The sequence below is a fragment of the Scyliorhinus canicula genome, chromosome 27 (assembly GCF_902713615.1).
Source record: "Scyliorhinus canicula chromosome 27, sScyCan1.1, whole genome shotgun sequence".
Taxonomy (NCBI): Eukaryota; Metazoa; Chordata; class Chondrichthyes; order Carcharhiniformes; family Scyliorhinidae; genus Scyliorhinus; species Scyliorhinus canicula.
This window is the reverse complement of record NC_052172.1, coordinates 18,235,139-18,256,388: the sequence shown is the minus strand read 5'-3', so window position 1 is coordinate 18,256,388 and position 21,250 is coordinate 18,235,139. Positions and strand designations below refer to the sequence as shown.

Sequence of the window (21,250 nt, the reverse complement as noted above, 5' to 3'; positions counted from 1 at the left end):
ACCACCCTCTGGCTGAAGAAATTCCTCCTCATCTGTTTTAAAGGATCCTCCCTTTAGTCTGACATTGTGCCCTCGGGTTCTAGTTTTTCCTCCAAGTGGAAACATCCTCTCCACGTCCACTCTATCCAGGCCTCGCAGTATCTTGTAAGTTTCAATAAGATCCCCCCATATCCTTCTAAACTCCAACGAGTACGATATGAGCTCTAGTGCAATTTTTACTGATTGCAAATGTACGGCCCCAGGTTAAAGGCTGTAATTTAAAAAAAAACACAAATATTGTTTGACACTGATGACTGTTTTGCGACAGGTACTTGATGGACACAAGATATGGCTGGTATGAGGATACAGATGCTATGCCATGTAACACATAATGTGTTTTACTGTTACTAACAGCAAGTCATCTTGCTTTTGGCACAAACAGCAAGTTCACTGAGAGTTTATTGCTATCAGCTCTCTAGATAAGAACCTTGGTTTAGCCTTTCTTTTGAAGGTAGGGTCGGTCAGTTAAACCAACAGAGAGATTCATATTTAGATACTTTCTGGTCCTGAACAATTTCAAGGTGATTTCCAAATTTCTGCTGTTGCCGTTTTGGCATACTTTTCGTGATAGAAATTTGACGTGCGATTATTTTATATTACATGTACAAGATTGTCCATCTGATGAATGTCTAGTGAATCGCTCGTGGCATTATTCATGTTGAATGAGAGGATGTGTTCTTTTTAGAAGGTCTGAAACATTATACCATTTAAAATGCAGCCTGAACTGAACATTCAAGATGAAGTAAACAGGAGGTCAAATAGTCACAGTTTTACAGCACAGAAAGAGGCCGTTTGGCCCATTGTGTCTGTGTTGGCCATCAAGCACCTATCCATGCCAATCCCATTTCCAAGCACTTGCTCTCCAGCCTGTGCGCTGCTGCTAAGTAAATATTGGTAGGCTCCAGACATTCTAGCTCTGGCACGGTGTGTTCTTGGAGAATTATTTTTTCTTGATGTAATTGTTTTTGCAATATGGAAAAAGTGGTGACGAATATTGGAATGCACCCTACATGTATCGTTTTTCTACTGCAATCAATATGGGGGAACCTTGGACGCAGACCACGTGGTTAACAGACAGGTCCAGCAGGCAATTAGGTAAGAAAATGGCCGGTGAGCCTTCATTCCGAAGAGACTGGAGTACAAAAGTGAAGCCATCGAACTGCGAATCTATCCGTCCTTGGTGAGACCACACCTGAGGTACCCTGTACAGTTTTGGCCTTCTTCGCCAAAGGTGGATATACTTGCCGTAGAGGGAGTGCAACCTATTCCTGGGAATTGAGGCAATTGTCCCAGGAGAAGAGGATGAATAAATTAAACTTGCAGTCCCTAGAATTTAGAAGAACGGGAGGCAATTTCAAGAGAATGCAAGAAATAAGAGTAGGCCACTTGAGCCTGCTGTGCCAGTCAATAAGATCATGGCCGTAACTCCATTGTCTCACCTGTGCCCCCCCCCCCCCCCCCCCCACCCCCCCCCCCCCCCCACCCCCCCACTTTCCAGAGAACTCTCTGCTCCCTTTTAGATCAAAAATCTGTCCGAGTCTGGCTATTAAGACCCAGCCTCCACTGCTCCCAACACCATAGACTCTCATTGAAACAACATTCTTAAGGGGCCTGATAGGCTGTCCACGGTTCACAGGGCAACACTCACACCCGAGTCAGTAAAACCATTCCAGACAGGTAAGCACGTAACCCAGGTTGCCAACCCCACTGCAGCACTGACGAGGTCCTGCACTGCGATGAGTTGTCTTAAGGAGATGACAAATCGAAGCCCCACCTGTCCTTTCAGGTGGACGTAAAAGATCCCATGCTTCCAAGAGCAGGGAGGGTGGGGGATCTCCCAGCCATCCTGATCAATATTTACCCCCGAAACAGATTACCTCGTCATTATTGTGATGCTGTTTGTGGCATCTTTCGGTGTGTGCAATTGATTGCCATGTTGTCCGACATTTCAACAGTGGCTACATTTCAAAAAAAGTAATGCATTGGCTGCAAAGTACATTGAAAGGCGCAATGTAAATGCATATCCTCGGTTTTATCTTTTGCACCCAGTGTTAAATTATCGTAATAATTTAACTTTTGGGGGGGGGGGGGGGGGGGGGGTGTCAGCATGATAGCACAGTGGTTAGCACTGTTGTCTCACAGAGCACCAGGAACCCTGGTTCGATTCCCGGCTTGGGCCACTGTCTGTGCAGAGTCTGCACGTTCTCCCCGTGTCTGCGTGGGTTTCCTCCGGGTGCTCCAGATTCCTCCCACGAGTCCCGAAAGACGTGCTTGTTAGGTGAATTGGGCATTCTGAATTCTCACTCGGTGAAACCGAACAGGCGCTGGAATGTGGCGACTCAAGGGCTTTTCACAGTAACTTCATTGCAGTGTTAATGTAAGCCCACTTGCGACACTAATAAAAGATTATTAGATTATTAGTAACTTAATTGCACCAGATTCTCACACACACTGCGCGATGGCAACATCATCGCAAGGCGACTGTGGATGGGCAATAAACAATACATTTTAAAAAACTCTCAGTTCGCCAAACACATCCTGCTCAATGAAGTCTGTGTTCAGTGACAGCCTGCTCTCAAGTACGCACAGAGAGAGAGAGAGAGAGAGAGAGCAGGCGTTCATCGCACAGCTAGAATCAGGTTTGTTTGTGCAAATAGATCACAGCACTTCAAAAAGGAGTTTTACCACTAGAAAGTAGAATTGACGTCTTTAAGCACAGATTTGTCCCAGTCCCATGAGAACGATGCTCTAGTTTCGTAATATATTTAGGCATGCAGACTGGCGCACATTTTCTCTTTACTTGGTCCCATACGGCCTCAGATGTTCCCTACTCTCAGGCCAGGAATGTTGCACTGCTTGGGCACTGTGAATGCAGGAATGCCGAACAAGGAGGGGCCAGTTTTCTATCCATCACCTTGGATGGAAATAAAGTCAAGTGCTCCTTTCTGCGAAGTGTACTCACTGATCCCATCTGATCCACTGTTCTCAAAGGCAGGACCAGGAATAATCCGTCACAGAGCATCCCAATTGGTCTCGTTTGTGATCTCGGTGGCTTAATATTTAAAAGATGGCACCCATCATTTAGACGGCCAAATTCAGTTCCTTATCCAAGCAGGAGAGGAATAAACCCCGTGTAAAATAAGGGTCCGAGTCAGCCGGTGGGATCAGGGTGCCAAATTCAGCTGGGGAAATTCCTGTAAGCTGGCTGGTATGGCTGACTGCAGCCTCCCAGAATCTGCCACAAAATCAGGTTTTAAAATTTTGCCAGGTTCCCTTTTAAAAAAAAAAGAATTACAACTTTAAACGGGATCGATGGATTTCTCCTGGAATACCTGGAACTGAAGCAGGATGCAAGGTTAATGGACTTTGATAAAGGGCCATCGGGACTCGATACGTTAGCTCACAGGGCTAATCGCTGGCTTTGAAAGCAGACCAAGGCAAGCCAGCAGCACGGTTCGATTCCCGTAACAGCCTCCCCGAACAGGCGCCGGAATGTGGCGACTAGGGGCTTTTCACAGTAACTTCATTTGAAGCCTACTCGTGACAATAAGCAATTTTCATTTTCATTTCATTTCATTCATTTTCTCTCCCTACTGATGCTGCCAGACCTGCTGAGATTTTCCAGCATTTTCTCTCTGGTTGCAAGGTTCATGTACTGGGCATTTAGGGCAGCTCAGCAAATCAAAGCCAATTCCCTTCTGGCCAGATAGTGTAGCAAGTACTTAATTGACTAAAATGCTTTCAGACATTTTGTGATTGTGTCCCCCAAATTCTTTTTTTTTTTTAATTTAGAGTACCGAATTTAATTTTCCCAATTAAGGGGCAATTTAGCGCGGCCAATCCACCTACCCTGCACATCTTTGGGTTGTGGGGGGTGAGACCTATGCAGACGTGGGGAGAATGTGCAAACTCCACACGGACAGTGACCTGGGGCCGGGATCGAACCTGGGACCTCGGTGCCGTGAGGCTGCAGTGCTAACCCATTACGTCACCGTGCTGCCTATAACTTTATCTATAACCACGAGTTTGCATTCCAAGGGCGGCACAGTGGTTAACACTGCTGCCTAACAGCACCAGGGACCCAGGTTCGATTCCGACCACGGGTGACCCTGTCTGTGTGGAATCTGCACCTTCTCCCCGTGTCTGCGTGGGTTTCCTCCGGGTGCTCCGGTTTCCTCCCACAGTCCAAAGATTTGCAGCTCAGGGGATGGGGGGAATGGGGGGGGGGGGGGGGATGGGGGGGGGGGGGGATGGGGGGGGGGGGAATGGGGGGGGGGGGGGGATGGGGGGGGGGGGGGATGGGGGGGGGGGGGGGGGATGGGGGGGATGGGGGGGGGGGGATGGGGGGGGGGGGGATGGGGGGGGGGGGATGGGGGGGGGGGGGATGGGGGGGGGGGGATGGGGGGGGGGGGATGGGGGGGGGGGGGGGGATGGGGGGGGGGATGGGGGGGGGATGGGGGGGGGGATGGGGGGATGGGGGGGGATGGGGGGGGGGATGGGGGGATGGGGGGGGGGGATGGGGGGATGGGGGGGGGATGGGGGGGGGGGATGGGGGGATGGGGGGGGGGGGGATGGGGGGGGGGGATGGGGGGATGGGGGGGGGGGGGATGGGGGGGGGGGGATGGGGGGGGGGGATGGGGGGGGGGGATGGGGGGGGGGGATGGGGGGGGGGGATGGGGGGGGGGGATGGGGGGGGGGGGATGGGGGGGGGGGGATGGGGGGGGGGGATGGGGGGGGGGGGGGGATGGGGGGGGGGGATGGGGGGGGGGGATGGGGGGGGGGGGATGGGGGCGGCGGCCTAGGTGGGGTACTCTTTGAGGGTCGGTGCAGTCTCGATGGGCTGAATGGGTCTTCTTCTGCACTGCAGGGATTCTATGAAGCAGGTCTTATGTTTTGTAGTGACATCACATCAGCTTCTGAAAATGAATGATTAGCACACAGATATTGATGCACAGCCAAGTGTTTGGCATTGCGAGTAATGTGGAGGTCATTTATTTATTGAAATAGAACATTCTGTATCTTGGTGTACAGCTGATAGGTTGGATGGTTACAGGGCAGCACAATGGCACAATGGTTAGCACTGGGATTACAGCGCTCAGGACCCGGGTTCGATCCCGGCCCTGGGTCACTGTCCGTGTGGAGTTTGCACATTCTCCCCGTGTCTGCGTGGGTCTCACCCCCACAGCCCAAAGATGTGCAGGGTTAGGTAGATTGGCCACGCTAAATTGGAAACAAAATAAATAATTGGGTGCACTAAATTAATTTTTTTTTTTTTTTGGTTGGATGGTTACCCGTCAGCCACGCAGACACAGTGGGCTGATTGCCCTCTCTCCCGCTGTAAATAGTTATGATTCCGATTCTATGGCCATTGCGTCCTGGCTCATTGCTTAAACAACTTTTTTAATTTAAAAAAATCATTTCATGGAATATGGGTGTCACTAGCAAGGCCAGCATTTGTTATCCATCCCCAATTATCATAGAATCATAGAATATACAGTGCAGGAGGCCATTTGGCCCATCGAGTCTGCACCAGCTCTTGGAAAGAGCACCCTACCCAAGGGCAACATCTCCACCCTATCCCCATAACCCAGTAACCCCACCCAACACTAAGGGCAACTTTGGACGCTATGGGCAATTTATCACGGCCAATCCACCTAAACTGCACATCTTTGGACTGTGGGAGGAAACCGGAGCACCCGGAGAAAACCCACGCAGACACGGGGAGGATTTGCAGACTCCGCACAGACAGTGACCCAAGCCGGAATCGAACCTGGGACCCTGGAGCTGAGAAGCAATTGTGCTATCCACAATGCTAGGTCCGGGATCACATGTAGGTCAGACCAGGTAGGGATGGCAGATTTTCCTCCCTAAAAGGACATCAAACGAACCAGATGGGTCTGTTTCATGGTCACTGTGACCAAGGCAAGCTTTCAATTCCAGATTTTAATATATTATTTTCCAGTAGCTGCCATGTGTGTGTGTGTGTGTGTGTGTGTGTGTGTCACTTTGACGAGGAACCATCCAGACTCGACACGTTAGTTCTCATCTAATGGATGGATCCTTTAATGGATCATTTAAAGGTAGGAATTTTCTATCTCAGGGAAGGTGCGACCCAAAAGTCCCACCCTTAAGAGTTGCTGGGGAGGAGCTTAGGAAGCACAGATATAAAGTAATTGGCAGAAGGATTAGAGGGATGTTGAGGAGAATGTTTTTCATCCAGATACTGGGGAGGTACATCTACAATTCAAAGGTTGGAGGACTACATTTTCCATTTTCTTTTTTTCAAATTAAAAAAAAAAGTTGTATTTGCACTGGTAGCATGGTGGTTAGCATCAATGCTTCACAGCTCCAGGGTCCCAGGTTCGATTCCCGGCTGGGTCACTGTCTGTGTGGAGTCTGCACGTCCTCCCTGTGTGTGCGTGGGTTTCCTCCGGGTGCTCCGGTTTCCTCCCACAGTCCAAAGATGTGCGGGTTAGGTGGATTGGCTGTTCTAAATTGCCCGTAGTGTAAGGTTAATGGGGGGGGGGATTGTTGGGATACGGGTTACGTGGGTTAAGTAGGGTGATCATTGCTCGGCACAACATCGAGGGCCGAAGGGCCTGTTCTGTGCTGTACTGTTCTATGATCTATGTTCTATTAAGTGCCAGCATGGAGGCACAGTGGTTAGCACTGCTGCCTCACAGAGTCAGTGACCTAGGTTCAATTCTAGCCTTGGTGACTGTGTGGAGTTTGCACGTTCTCCCTGTATCTGCATGAGTTTCCTCCGGGTGCTCCAGATTCCTCCCAAGCTACAAAGATGTGCAGGTTAGGTGGATTGGCCATGCTATAATTGCCCTTAGTGTCCAAAAGGTATGGGGGATAGGGCGTAGGATTGGGTCTATGTAGGCTGTTCTTTTAAGAGGTCAGTTCAGACTCGATGGGTTGAATGGCCTCCTTCTGCACGGTAGGGATTTGATGAAATCCAAACTACAGGGATATGAATCAAGAGTTAGAAAGGAGTAGGCTTGACAGCTATTCTTTGTCTGGCATAGACGTGGTGGGCTGAATGGCCTTCTCCTATGTTGTAAATTTACTAAGTTTCTAAGTGGGCATCTGGTTCCACTTCAAGCCTCTTGCACATCTCCACAATCAATGGTCGCGCCTTCAGCTGTCTCGAGTGTAAACTTTGAAATTCTCTCCCTAAACATCTCCACCTCAGGGGCAGCACGGTGGTGGCAGTTAGCACTGTTGCCTCACAACACCGAGGTCCCAGGTTCGATCCTGGCTCTGGGTCACTGTCCGTGTGAAGTTTGCACATTCTCCCCGTGTCTGCGTGGGTTTCGCCCCTACAACCCAAAGATGTGCAGGGTAGGTGGATTGGCCACGCTAAATTGCCCCTTAATTGGAAAAAAATAATTGGGTACTCTAAAAAATAAACCTCTTCACCTTTTCAATGCTCATTAACCCCATCACTTTGACAAAACCTTTGGTCACTTGTCAGAATGACTCCTTTAGTGGCTTGACGTCAAATTTGGTTTGATACAACGCTCCTGTGAAGCATCTTGGGGAGGTTTCCTGGGTTAAAGACATTATTTAAATGCTAGCTGTTAACCTAAATCAAGATCAGCTTATTTGTGCAGTACATTTCCTGTCAACTTGTTCCATTATAATGTCGTAAGCGTGTTAATAGCAGGAGGCAATTACAGCATGGCTTTTACAGAAAATTTAACATAGAATTTACAGTACAGAAGGAGGCCATTCGGTCCATCGAGTCTGCACCGGCTCTTGGAAAGAGCACCCTACCCAAGCCCACACCTCCACCCTATCCCCATAACCCAGCAACCCGACACCAAGGGCAATTTTCGACACGAAGGGCAATTTATCACGACCAATCCACCCAACCTGCACGTCTTTGGACTGTGGGAGGAAACCGGAGCACCCGGAGGAAACCCACGCACACACGGGGAGGACGTGCGACTCCGCACAGACAGTGACCCAAGCCGGGTATCGAACCTGGGACCCTGGAGCTGGGAAGCAATTGTGCTAACCACTGTGCTGCCGTGCTACCCTTGTGGACACACCAGCTGTCTGATTAAAGGCCGACATAGGAAATTACAAAGCAAGTATAAAACTCAGGACGCACAGCGTCCCGACTTGGAAATATATCGGCCGTTCCTTCAGTGGCGCTGGGTCAGAATCCTGGTACTCTATCCCTAACCACCGTGCACGTGGGTGTGCCTACACCACACAGACTGCAGCAGTTCCAGGTAATGGCTCCCTGCCACCCTCCAAGGGACGGGCAATAAATCCCGACCTAGCCAGCGACACCCGCATCTCATGAATGAATAAAAACACAAAAAACGGGCATTGAGCTGCATTGGGCCCAATTATACACACTTCGAACTCTTCATCCAAATTGTTCGCATGGTTGCTCCGCGTGGGAGATCAGAGAGAATGTCAAAAAGAACAACACCGCTTATTCAAGACTGTTGCACCCCCCCCCACAGAAATCTATTTCTTTAAATATAAATTTAGAGTACCCAATCATTTTTTCTACTTAAGGAGTAACTTAGCGTGGCCAATCCACCTGCCCGGCACATCTTTGGGTTGTGGGGGCGAAACCCACGCAGACACAGGGAGAATATGCAAACTCCACACGGACAGTGAAGCGGGGCCGGGATCGAGCCTGGGACCACTGCGCCACCGTGCTGCCCTAAATCTATAATGCCACCGCCAGTTGACGTATCTCAGCGTAACTAAACTTGGGTTTCTTTTACTTGCGCCAGTTAAGACTTTAAAGGGACAAGGCCACTTAAACATGTTGGAAGAATAATGCACTTGTCATTGTGCATTTAAAAAAAAGCGTGTTCGCTTTAATGAGCAAAGGAGATTCACTGGCCCACAATAAATCATTCAACCATGGGTACACAAGCCTCTACTGTCTGGATGGCCAAGCAAACAGGCTCATAAAATGTCTGTCCGATTATAGACTAAATTTTGGAGGAAAAAAAATATACGTTGTCTTAGAGCCTTGTCCAAACCATCCTGGAACTGTTGACCAGTCACTCATTGCATATGAAGGCTCAATCTCCTTCACAGAGACCCTGGTATCAAATCCTCCATGGAAAATTAGAAACTCCCTTTCGATCTTGCAAATCTCTCTTCATGTCCTATTGTAGAGCATAACTCACTGGCTGCAAGGTAAGCAAGTTCCATTCTATACAGGGCAAATGTATTCGAAAGCACTTCACGTGCGACACAGAAACTAGGATCTTCCCTTGTGCTTTCTGACCCTTATGCTTTCTGACCTACACTCTCTCCTTCTGTGCCTCGGTGTCATTTTATGTCTGATCACATCCCTGAGAAGTACTTCTATGTCAGGAGGTTGCTGTCATTGACTCTTCGGAGGATATATTCTCGTATCGAGAGCTGAGCGACCTACTGTGAACACCTACTGTAGTTCAAAAGAGGACAGGCAAACATTTGTTTCTGGGTTTGGCTCCAGACAGGTTTCACTCTTGCTCCCACAATCAGATTAGAATGATTTGACTAAATAACAAAGAACAAAGAAAAATTACAGCACAGGAACAGGCCCTTCGGCCCTCCAAGCCTGCGTCGATCCAGATCCTCCATCTAAAACTGTTGCCTATTTTCTAAGGATCTGTATGCCTCTGACCCCTGCCCATTCATGTATCTGTCTAGATACATCTTAAATGATGTGCCCGCCTCTACCACCTTCGCCAGCAATGCATTCCAGGCACCCACCACCCTCTGCGTAAAGCACTTTCCACGCATATCTCCCTTAAACTTTTCCCCTCTCACCTTGAACTCGTGACCCCATGTAATTGAGTCCCCCACTCTGGGGGAAAAGGCTTCTTGCTCACCACCCTGTCTATACCTCTCATGGTTATGTTGACCTCAATGAGGTCCCCCCTCAACCTCCATCTTTCTAATGAAAATAATCCTAATCTACTCAACCTCTCTTCATAGCTAGCGCCCTCCATACCAGGCAACATCCTGGTGAACCTCCTCTGCACCCTCTCCAAAGCATCCACATCCTTTTGGTAATGTGGCGACCAGAGCTGTACGCAGTATTCCAAATGTGGCCGAACCAAAGTCTTATACAACTGCAACATGACCTGCCAACTCTTGTACTCAATACCCCTTCCGAAGAAGGAAAGCATGCCGTATGCCTTCTTGACCACTCTATCGACCTGCGCAGCCACCTTCAGGGTACAATGGACCTGAACACCCAGATCTCTTTGTACATCAATTTTCCCCAGGACTTTTTCATTTACCGTATAGTTCGCTCTTGAATTAGATCTTCCAAAATGCTTCACATCGCATTTGCCCGGATTGAACTCCATCTGCCAATTCTCCAATCTATCCATATTCTGCTGTAATCTCGGACAGTCCCCTTCACTATCTGCTACTCCACCAATCTTAGTGTCATCTGCAAACTTGCTAATCAGACCACCTATACCTTCCTCCAGATATATCACAAACAACAGTGGTCCCAGCACAGGTCACTGTTCTCCATTTTGAGAAACTTCCTTCCACTACTACTGTCTCCTGTTGCTCAGCCAGTTATTTATCCATCTAGCTAGTACACCCTGGACCCCATGAGACTTCACTTTCTCCATCAGCCTACCATGGGGAACCTTATCAAATGCCTTACTGAAGTCCATGTGTATGACATCTACAGCCCTTCCCTCATCAATCAACTTTGTAACTTCCTCAAAGAATTCTAATAAAGTTGGTAAGACATGACCTTCCCTGCACAAAACCATGTTTCCTATCACTGATAGATAAGCCCATTTTCTTCCATATGGGAATAGATCCTATCCCTCAGTATCTTCTCTAAATAACAGGAACAATTTATGTCACTTTGCCATTGCAAGAAGGAAGCAGTACCAGAAATGTCCTCTCGTGAGGTTGCAGCGTCCCCAGAGTGCCCATCCAGATTTTATTCTAAGGATTCTGGAAAAGGACTCCATAACACTGTTCGACTGCATTTATGGTTTCACAAAATAGCTGGGTCCAAGTTGGATATTGTGCTGCAGTTTAGGTGGTGGCTAACCTTGCTCTGTATAAACTAGCGAGTTACGATAAATGTGAATGGACACTTTAGCCTGAACTATAATGGTCTGTCAGCGAGGCATTTCTCTGCCTCATCAGCAGCACACAAGTGGACATTTTAGATTAATTCTTCTGGCATGTAGCCTCTGAAAATGGAGTTAAATCTTGCGTCAGGTTAAGCAATTCATTCTCTGCAGGTTTTATAGATCGCAGCTCATTGGAGGCGAGACTGTTATGGGGGTGGTCCTGCTCCTGCAAGCATGAATAAAGATATATTTTTAAAAAGACTAAATTTTAATACCAGCCAACAAATCTCTTTGTGTGGGAGTTCTCGTCTTGGCCAATATTTATTTATTGCTCAACCGATGCCACTAAGCACAGGTTACCTGGTCAATATCTTATGCTGTTTGTGGGATTGTGCTGTGCAGAGCTTGGCTGTCATGTTTGCTGCATTGTAACCGTGAGCACACTTCAGAAAGTATTAAGTGTTTGCAAAACGCTCCGAGACATTCAGAGGTTGTGACAGGCTCTATGCAGCTGCAGATCTTTCTTTGCTGTCCTCTTGCTGACCCCAGTCCATGAACTGCTGATGGTGGAAATGTTTCCTTGGCTTTCACTGTATATGTAACCCATAGCGAGCTCCCGTAATCTTCCATCCCTTCATTAGAGGATTTTAATACATATTTAAAGCTGAGGTTTTAGCACTCCTTCTAGAAATAATTTCCTTTGTTTAAACTTTCAAGTAAGAAATTTAAACATTTATATATAGTGCCCTCAACCTAGTAAAAGCTCCCCAGGGCTCTACACAGGAACTTTAGCACAAGTAACGTGACACTGATACACAAACGCCTTGTTTGAGAGCGCGCGCGCGAGAACGAGAGAGAGAGAGAGAGAGAGAGAGAGGGCGCGGGGGCGAGAACGAGAGGAGAGAGAGAGGAGAGAGAGGCGGGCGGGAGAACGAGGAGAGAGAGAGAGCGCGCGAGAACGAGAGGAGAGAGAGCGCGCGAGACGAGAGAGAGAGGGCGCGCGAGAACGAGAGAGAGAGAGCGCGCGAGAACGAGAGAGAGAGAGCGCGCGAGAACGAGAGAGAGAGAGCGCGCGCGAGAACGAGAGAGAGAGAGAGAGCGCGAGAGAACGAGAGAGAGAGAGCGCGCGAGAACGAGAGAGAGAGAGCGCGCGAGAACGAGAGAGAGAGAGCGCGCGAGAACGAGAGAGAGAGAGCGCGCGAGAACGAGAGAGAGAGAGCGCGCGAGAACGAGAGAGAGAGAGCGCGCGAGAACGAGAGAGAGAGAGAGAGAGCGCGCGAGAGAGGAGAGAGAGAGCGCGCGAGAGAGAGAGAGAGAGCGCGAGAACGAGAGAGAGAGAGCGCGCGAGAACGAGAGAGAGGAAGAGCGCGCGAGAACGAGAGAGAGAGAGCGCGCGAGAACGAGAGAGAGAGAGCGCGCGAGAACGAGAGAGCGCGCGAGAACGAGAGAGAGAGAGCGCGCGAGAACGAGAGAGAGAGAGCGCGCGAGAACGAGAGAGAGAGAGAGCGCGAGAACGAGAGAGAGAGAGAGCGCGCGAGAACGAGAGAGAGAGAGCGCGCGAGAACAGAGAGGAGAGAGCGCGCGCGAGAACGAGAGAGAGCGCGCGCGAGAACGAGAGAGAGAGCGCGCGAGAACGAGAGAGAGAGCGCGCGAGAACGAGAGAGAGAGCGCGCGAGAACGAGAGAGAGAGCGCGCGAGAACGAGAGAGAGAGCGCGCGAGAACGAGAGAGAGAGAGCGCGAGAACGAGAGAGACGCGCGAGAACGAGAGAGAGCGCGCGAGAACGAGAGAGAGCGCGCGAGAAGAGAGAGAGCGCGAGAACGAGAGAGAGAACAGTGCCTGTCTAGGTGGTGGGGGGAACCTTCCTTCCACCATGTGGTCAGAAGTGAGGATGTTCGCTGGCGATTGTCCAGCACCAATCTCAACTCCTCAGATACTGAAGCAGTCCATGCCCAATATTCAGACATGGGCTGACAAGTGCCAGCCACATTGACCATCTCCAACAAGAGAATCTAACCATCACCCTATGACATTTAATGCAACTAAGATCGCTGAATTCTCCCATGATCAACACTGACAGCAGCTCAGAGGCTAGGAATGCCATGGAAAGTAACTCGTTTCCCCACTCCTCAGAGCCTGTCCACCATGTCCAAGGCACAAGTCAGGAGCGTGATGGAATACTCTCCACTTGCCTGGATGAGTGCAGCTCCAACGACACTTGACTGGCACCCCATACACAGACATTCACTCCCTGCACCACCGACGCATTAATGTCGGCAATGTGTACCATCGAAGCACTGACTTAACTCAAAGGCAACACCTTGCAAAGCCACGACCTCTACCATCTAAAATAAGAAGGGCAGCAGACACATGGAGACACCATCACCTGGAGGTTACCCTCCAAGTCGCTCACCACCCTGACTTGGAAATATATCGGCTGTTCCTTCACTGTTGCTGGGGCAACATCCTGGAGCTCCCTCCCTAACAGCACGGTGGGCGTACAGCAGTTCAAGGCGTCAGCTCACCACCGCCTTCTGCAGGGCAATAAATGCTGGCCTAGCCAGTGACAAACACATCCCATGAATGAATAAGAAAATGTTGCAGAGGTTTAGGGAAGGAATTTAGCATACTGGGCCCAGAGAACACAAGGGATTTTGGAGATGAACGAGATGCCAGAATCTGTGGAATGCAGAATGTATTGAGGGCTGGAGGAGGTTACGGAAATAGAATGGGGTGAAGCCATGTAGGTATTCGAACACAAGGAGGACAAGAGTTTGAAATCCAAGGCACTGCTGGACCGCGAGTAAATTTAGGTCAGCAAGAAAGAAATTTGAGAGCTCATCACTTCTGTGCTGTTAATGTGCCCTTTTCGCGTTCTCCTGAAGGCACTAAATCATGCAGCAGTTTGCTTCCACACACTCATCACCCAAGCCAAATGGCTCTGCTTCAAGCAGCAGCTTTGACGGTAAGGCACTGACTGGCAATCTCTGCGATCCTGACAGATCTCTCAGTCAAGCCCAGTGTTGTCCTCACTCGATATCCACCGCACACGTTTTCCCATCCCTGGTCATCAATCAGGATCGAAGGCGCAGGCTAATAGTCCCCTCCCCCAGCTTTACCACTGATCGAAATCAGCCAACTCGGGTCTGGCCCCCAACACTTCAAAAGGAATAAAAACTGGACAATCTCCGTAGGTCTGACAGCATCCGTGGAGAGAGAGAGAGAAGGGAGCGAACGTTACGAGTCTCGATGACTCTTTGCCAAAGCGTGGAGTAAACGAGCAACGTTAAGAGTCATATTACAGAACAGAAAGAGACTCTTCAGCCCATCGCGCCAGCCATCAAGCACCTATCTCTTCTAATCCCATTTCAGCACTTGCTCCATAGCCTTGTGTACTCGGGCTCATCCAAATGCTTCTTAAATGTTGGGGTTCCCTCCTGTACCATGTTTTCAGGCACCAAGTTCCAAATTGCCACCACTCTCTGGGTGAAAACGTTTTTCCTCAAATCCTCTCTTAAATCTCATGCCCCGACCTTAAATCTGCATCCCCTGGTTATTGATCTCTCGGCTAAGGGAAAAAGTTTGTTCTTATCTACCCTATAATCTTTTGTCACAAGTAGGCTTACATTGACACTGCAATGAAGTTACTGTGAAAAGCCCCTAGTCGCCACATTCCGGCACCTGTTCAGGTACACCGAGGGAGAATTCAGAATGCCCAAATTTCCCAACAGCACTATCTACCCTATGTCCCTCATAGTTTTGTACACCTCAATCAGGTCCCCTCCCCCTCCCCGCCTTCTCTGCTCGAAGGAAAACAACCCCAGCCTCTCCTAATGAGGGCTAAATCGCTGGCTTTTAAAGCAGACCAAGCAGGCCAGCAGCACGGTTCGAGTCCCGTACCAGCCTCCCCGGACAGGCGCCAGAATATGGCGACTAGGGGCTTTTCACAGTAACTTCTTTGAAGCCTACTCGTGACAATAAGCGATTTTCATTTTCACGACTGACACAACCAATTCTCAGCAATTTAAACTGCATCTGGAAGGGGAGCATGGTAGCACAGTGGTTAGCACAGTTGCTTCACAGCTCCAGGGTCCCAGGTTCGGGTCACTGTCTGTGCGGAGTCCGCACGTTCTCCCAGTGTCTTCGTGGGTTTCCTCCGGGTGCTCCAGTTCCCTCCCACAGTCCAAAGATGTTTGGTGGATTGGCTGTGATAAATTACCCTTAATGCCTAAAAAGGTTAGGTGGGGTTACTGGGTTATGGGAATAGGGTGGAGGCGTGGGCTTAAATGGGCTGCTCATTCCAAGGGCTGGTGCAGACTCGATGGGCTGAACGGCCTCCTTCTGCACTGTAAATTCTATGATACTAAGTTTCAAAACCATAACCTAGCTGATTTAGAGATATTTACATACCATTTTCCTGTTGAGCTTGGTCATGAAATCCCGTGCAAGTGTATTAAATGCCTGCAGAAGCCCCCTTCTCTCTCCACAGATGCTGTCAGACGGTTGTTCAGCATCCGCAGTAATTTGCTTTCAACTTCAAAGAAACATCCTGGCCAAAATGTCCTGTTATTTAGATATTTGGCCTCTACCCAAAAGCATAGTCTGTAGATCAGGGGTCAGGGCAACAATAATTAAACAAATGAGGGTGGCCATGACTTTTACTGTCATGACATAATACAGATGAAGAGAATATATTAACGCTCCCCCCCCCCCCAACGAAAGGCTGGGAAAATACTATATGTCAACAGTAATTCTCAGTTCCCGTTTTACAAGTTAATAGTGGAGGATTCGCAGGGTCGGCACAGTGGCGCAGTGGTTATCACTGCTGCCTTCACGGCACCGAGGACCCGGGTTCAAACCCGACTCTGGGTCATTGCCCGTATGGAGTTTGCACATTCTCCCCGTGTCTGCGCGAGTCGCACCCCCCCCAACCCAAAGGTGTGCAGGGTAGGTGGATTGGCCATGCTAAATTGACCCTTAATTGGGGAAAAAAAAAATTGCATACTTTAAATTTTTTTTAAAAGCGGAGGATTTGCTCAATGCAAGCGGTTGCTCAAAGCACGTGGTTGTATTTTTAAAATAGCCAATTTAAAGCCCGTGGACGAGAAACTGGCCAAGAAAGAGTAAACAGAGTTTAGCAGTGAACAGCTATTTCACTGAGGGAAGGATACAGAGGTGCGCAATAGAGGTCAAAAGAACACAAGGTCATTTAGATCATAGAATTTACAGTGCAGAAGGAGGCCATTCGGCCCATCGAGTCTGCACCGGCTCCTGGAAAGAGCACCCTACCCAAGGTTAACACTTCCACCCTATCCCCATAACCCAGTAACCCCACCCAACACTAAGGGCAATTTTGGACACTAAGGGCAATTTATCATGTCCAATCCACCTAACCTGCACATCTTTGGACTGTGGGAGGAAACCGGAGCACCCGGAGGAAACCCACGCACACACGGGGGAGGATGTGCAGACTCCGCACAGACAGTGACCCAAGCCGGGAATCGAACCCGGGACCCTGGAGCTGTGAAGCAATTGTGCTATCCACAATGCTACCGTGCTGCCCTTAGTGCGAGTTTGTTCTGCCATTCAAACATTGCGACTGAGCTGCTCCCCAACTCCATATAACCCCCTTTGTCGCATATCCCTTAACATTTACGGCTAACAAAAATCTATCGATCTCTGTTAAAAATTTAAAACTGATCTAGCAGGACAACTGCTCTTTTTAAAAGTTTATTTAATCACCCGGATTTTGAGTTGCAGGGAACAATTTCCAGGTTTTCAGGCGGTGCGAAACACAAATAATAAACAACAAAGAGAACATTACCAGACTTCAGCAGAACATCGACTGACGAAATGGGCACATACTACAGATGAGATTTTTGAAAAAATTTTTTTTTTTTTTTAAGGAAGATTTTTTAAAATTCTTTTTTTCCCCAATTAAGGGGCAATTTAGCGTGGCCGATCCACCTACGCTGCACATCTTTGGGTTGTGGGTGGTGAGACCCATGCAGACACGGGGAGAATGTGCAAACTCCACACCGACAGTGACCCGGGGCCGGGATCGAACCCGGGTCCTTGGCGCTGTGAGGCAGCAGTGCTAACCACGGCGCCGCCCTACCAGATGAGATTTCATGAATCTGAAGTGATACATTTGATGGGAAGAATGAGATGGGGCGATAGAAACTAAATGGCACAATTTTCAAAAGGGGCTTAGGAGCACATAGCTGGAGGCCTACACACCCGAATTTGTGAATGTTGCAGGACAAGTTGAGAAGGTTGTTTCAAAAGGAAAGTACAAAAGATCCCTTATCTCTTGACTTTATTCACAAAAACAGGAAGCTGGGCTAATCCTGTATCGAATATCAGTCTTTCCTCAGCTGGAGTAGTGTGTTCAATTCTGGGTACCCAGGTCTCGGAGAGGGTAGCAGAGATTGACGAGAACAATATCGGGGAGAAAGGAATTCTGTTCTGTGCACTGACTGGAGAAACTGCGCCTATTCGCTTCATAGCAGAGAGGGTTAACAGGAGAAGTGGTTCAAAATCATGAACCATTTTGGTGGAGTAAATGAGCAACTGTTCCCAGCAGCAGAAGGACACAGATTTAAGGGGAATCAGAGGTTATACGAGGAGCAAGAAAATGACAAAGAGTTACTCCGAATGGGAACACACTGCTCCCAAGTAGTTTCAATTATCATTTCCAAAAGGGAATGGGATAGACATTTGAAGGGAGTACAAGAACAGTGTGACGGGGCTAACTGGATAGCAGAGCTACCACATGCACAATGGGTTGAATGGCCTCCGGCTGTGCTGTATCGGGGCTATGGCTCGGACTGCTGGAATCCCCAAAACCTGGAATTGACTTTGCAGCCACATGCACGGGCAAGTTGTGGAGAGGTAAAAGAAACATGGGTCGCTGCCATCAATTGCGCAAATCTACAACTGTCCAGAGGAGAGAGCGGACCCTGTTCAAAATGCCAGTGAATCTATAACCAGCTCCAAAAAATGAGGAGTGGTAAACACTGACACTGGGAGCCCAAGATGGGACTTCTTTCATTTCTTGGCTTTGACGCTCACAGATCATAGAATTTACAGTGCAGAAGGAGGCCATTCGGCCCATCGAGTCTGCCCCGGCCCCTGGGTAGAGCACCCCACCTAAGCCCACACCTCCACCCTATCCCCATAACCCAGCATCCCCACCCAACCCCAAGGGAAATTTAGCATGGCCAATCCACTTAACCAGCACATGTGGGAGGAAACCGGAGCACCCGGAGGAAACCCACGCAGACACGGGGAGAACGTGCAGACTCTGCACAGACAGTGACCCAAGCTGGGAATCGAACCCAGGGCCCTGGCGCTGTGAAACAACAGTGCTAACCACTGTGCCAACGTGCCGCCCTTGGGAGGAATTTTCAAAGATTTCTTTCAGACAGACCACAGAAAACAAGGAGGTTGTGTCAGTTCAAGGGAATGAATTTTTATTTACAGAGTACCTTGCCCTTGGAACTTCCCAAAATGCCCGATGGAAGGAATTATTTTTCAATCGAAGTCACTATTGTCACTTCTGAATTTAATTTGCCCGCAGCAAGGTCCTGGAAACAACACATCGGATGACCGGGAAGATACAGGGGCGTAGGGGGAGAGAGGGAGCGAGAGAGCGGGGGTTAATGATATTAGCTGGCGATGCTCTGGCAAATGGCCGAGGCAGACATGAGTGGCCTCGTATGTTGGAATTCCTATAAACAGTCACTTACAGCATCAGACAGGGCCTCATTCTTGGCTGGCAGGATGTGAGCAATACGAACGTGCGGAACCATGTCGGAAATGATCTCACGGAGCTGCGCAGAGTCCAAGTCCCGTTTCTTCACCCCGCGTTTGGTGACGCTGTGCGCTGTCCCATTCAGCAAATTAGGTTCTGGGTTACGGGAAAGGAAAAGAATAAAAGCTTTGGTTACAAAACAATTTTTCAACCGCGCCTTCGTGGCGAATCATTCTGTGACAAGTACCTTGCTCAGCCCAAGAGGGCAAGCGGAGCCCTGCTCCCGGCGGAGGTCGCTCTATACAAGGAGGCACGCAAGCAGCAGAGGGTGGCCCATTCCAAGATCTCTCCCTTCCCTTTTGGCATGTCCGCTAACACTTGGCATTGCTTTACAATCAGGCCTATTGTGTGCGAGAGATTGGCAACCACGACACTGCGTGTGCGAGATTGATAAAGCAGCTTAGGCTCCAAGCTGCTCTTCTCTTGTTTTTTATTAAAAACCAACAGCAGAGCACAGTGGTGCAATCAGCCAATCAAGTTTCACAAATGAGGAAGCTGATGGGTATCGGGAGAAATGAATCGGAAATTGACTCCCCAAATCCACCGATATCCCTCAGCTCTTTGGGCACAGGGTGGATCATAGAATTTACAGTGCCGAAGGAGGCCATTCGGCCCATCGAGTCTGCCCCAGCCCCTGGATAGAGCACCCCACCTAAGCCCACACCTCCACCCTATCCCCGTAACCCAGCAACCCCACCTAACCTTTTGGGACACTAAGGGGCAATTTAGCATGGCAAATCCACCCAACCTGCACATCTTTGGACTGTGGGAGGAAACCGGAGCACCCGGGAGGAAACCCACGCAGACACGAGGAGAACGTGCAGACGCCGCACAGAGAGTGACCTAAGCGGGTATTGAACCATGAATGTATCATGGAGTGGAAACTCTACCAAACTGGATTGATTTAGAGAGGACACTGCCCACCCCAAGACATGATTCTCCTGCTTACACAATCATTAAATTACTGTACATAGAACATAGAACAGTACAGCACAGACCCTTCGGCCCTCGATGTTGTGCCGAGCTTTGTCCAAAACCAAGATCAAGCTATCCCACTCCCTGTCATTCTGGTGTGCTCCATGTGCCTATCTAATAACCGCTTGAAAGTTCCTGAAGTGTCCGACTCCACTATCACAGCAGGCAGTCCATTCCACACCCTAACCACTCTCTGAGTAAAGAACCTACCTCGGATATCCCTCCTATATCTCCCACCCTGAATCTTATAGTTATGTCTCCTTGTAACAGCTACATCCACCCGAGGAAAGTGTCTCTGAACGTCCACTCTATCTATCCCCCTCATCATCTTATAAACCTCTATTAAGTCGCCTCTCATCCTCCTCCGCTCCAAAGAGAAACGCCCTAGCTCCCTCAACCATTCCTCATAAGACCTATCCTGCAAACCAGGCAGCATCCTGGTAAATCTCCCCTGCACCCTCTCCAATGCTTCCACATCCTTCCTATAATGAGGTGACCAGAACTGCACACAATACTCCAAATATGGTCACACCAGGGTCATGTATAGTTGCAGCATAACCCCGCGGCTCTTAAACTCAAGCCCCCTGTTAATAAACGGTAACACACTACAAGCCTTCTTCACGGTTCTATCCACTTGAGTGGCAACCTTCAGAGATCTGTGGACATGAACTCCAAGATCTCTCTGTTCCTCCACTGTAATCGATGATCAACCAACAAGCATTAAAACCAGTTTCCGTCAGTGAAAGGTTCAAGTCGGGAGAGAGCTTTCAGGGGGAGGGGTTTCTGTTGAAAGCTGCCTATTCAATGGGGATGACTCTGCCCAATGTTACAACAGTTTATTTTTGTGAAGTTAATGCAATGACTGACTCCAGGGCAGTCCTCCCTGTCGGGCTTTTAATTCCCCAACGCAAAATAAATCAAAATAAGACTATGAATGAGGAAAGCCATAAAGTGCACTCAGCCAGGAAGATACAGTTCTCAAACGGACTCTCAATGCCCGCCCAGGTTTTCCAATTTTAAAAAAAATATTGGTTGACGAGATGTTGGCGTCGTTGTCTGGGCCAGCATTTATTGCCAACTCGCGGGGATATTTAAGAGTCTGTGGGTCTGGAGTCCCATGTAGGCCAGACCAGGCAAGGGCGACAGATTTCCTTCCCTAAAGGACATTAAGTGAACAGGATGGGTTTTTAACCACGATCGATCCACTGTGATCATCTTTAGACTTTCAAATCCAGGTTTTTTTTTATTGAATTGAAATTTGACCATCAAACCCGGGTCCCCAGGGAATGGCTCTGGGCCTTTACTAGTGAAATGACAATATCGCTACACCACTGCCT

General features: G+C 49.1%; 1 protein-coding gene across 3 annotated transcripts in view; it reads right to left on the bottom strand.

Moving 5' to 3' along the window:
• LOC119958007 (BTB/POZ domain-containing protein 7-like) overlaps positions 1 to 21,250 on the bottom strand; it is an 81,665-nt gene that overhangs the window by 14,318 nt on the left and 46,097 nt on the right. For all 3 annotated transcript variants that reach the window (XM_038786262.1, XM_038786263.1, XM_038786264.1), the window contains exon 6: positions 18,874 to 19,034. In XM_038786262.1, the coding sequence (XP_038642190.1) occupies positions 18,874 to 19,034 (161 nt within the window). The remainder of the gene's footprint in view (positions 1 to 18,873; positions 19,035 to 21,250) is intronic.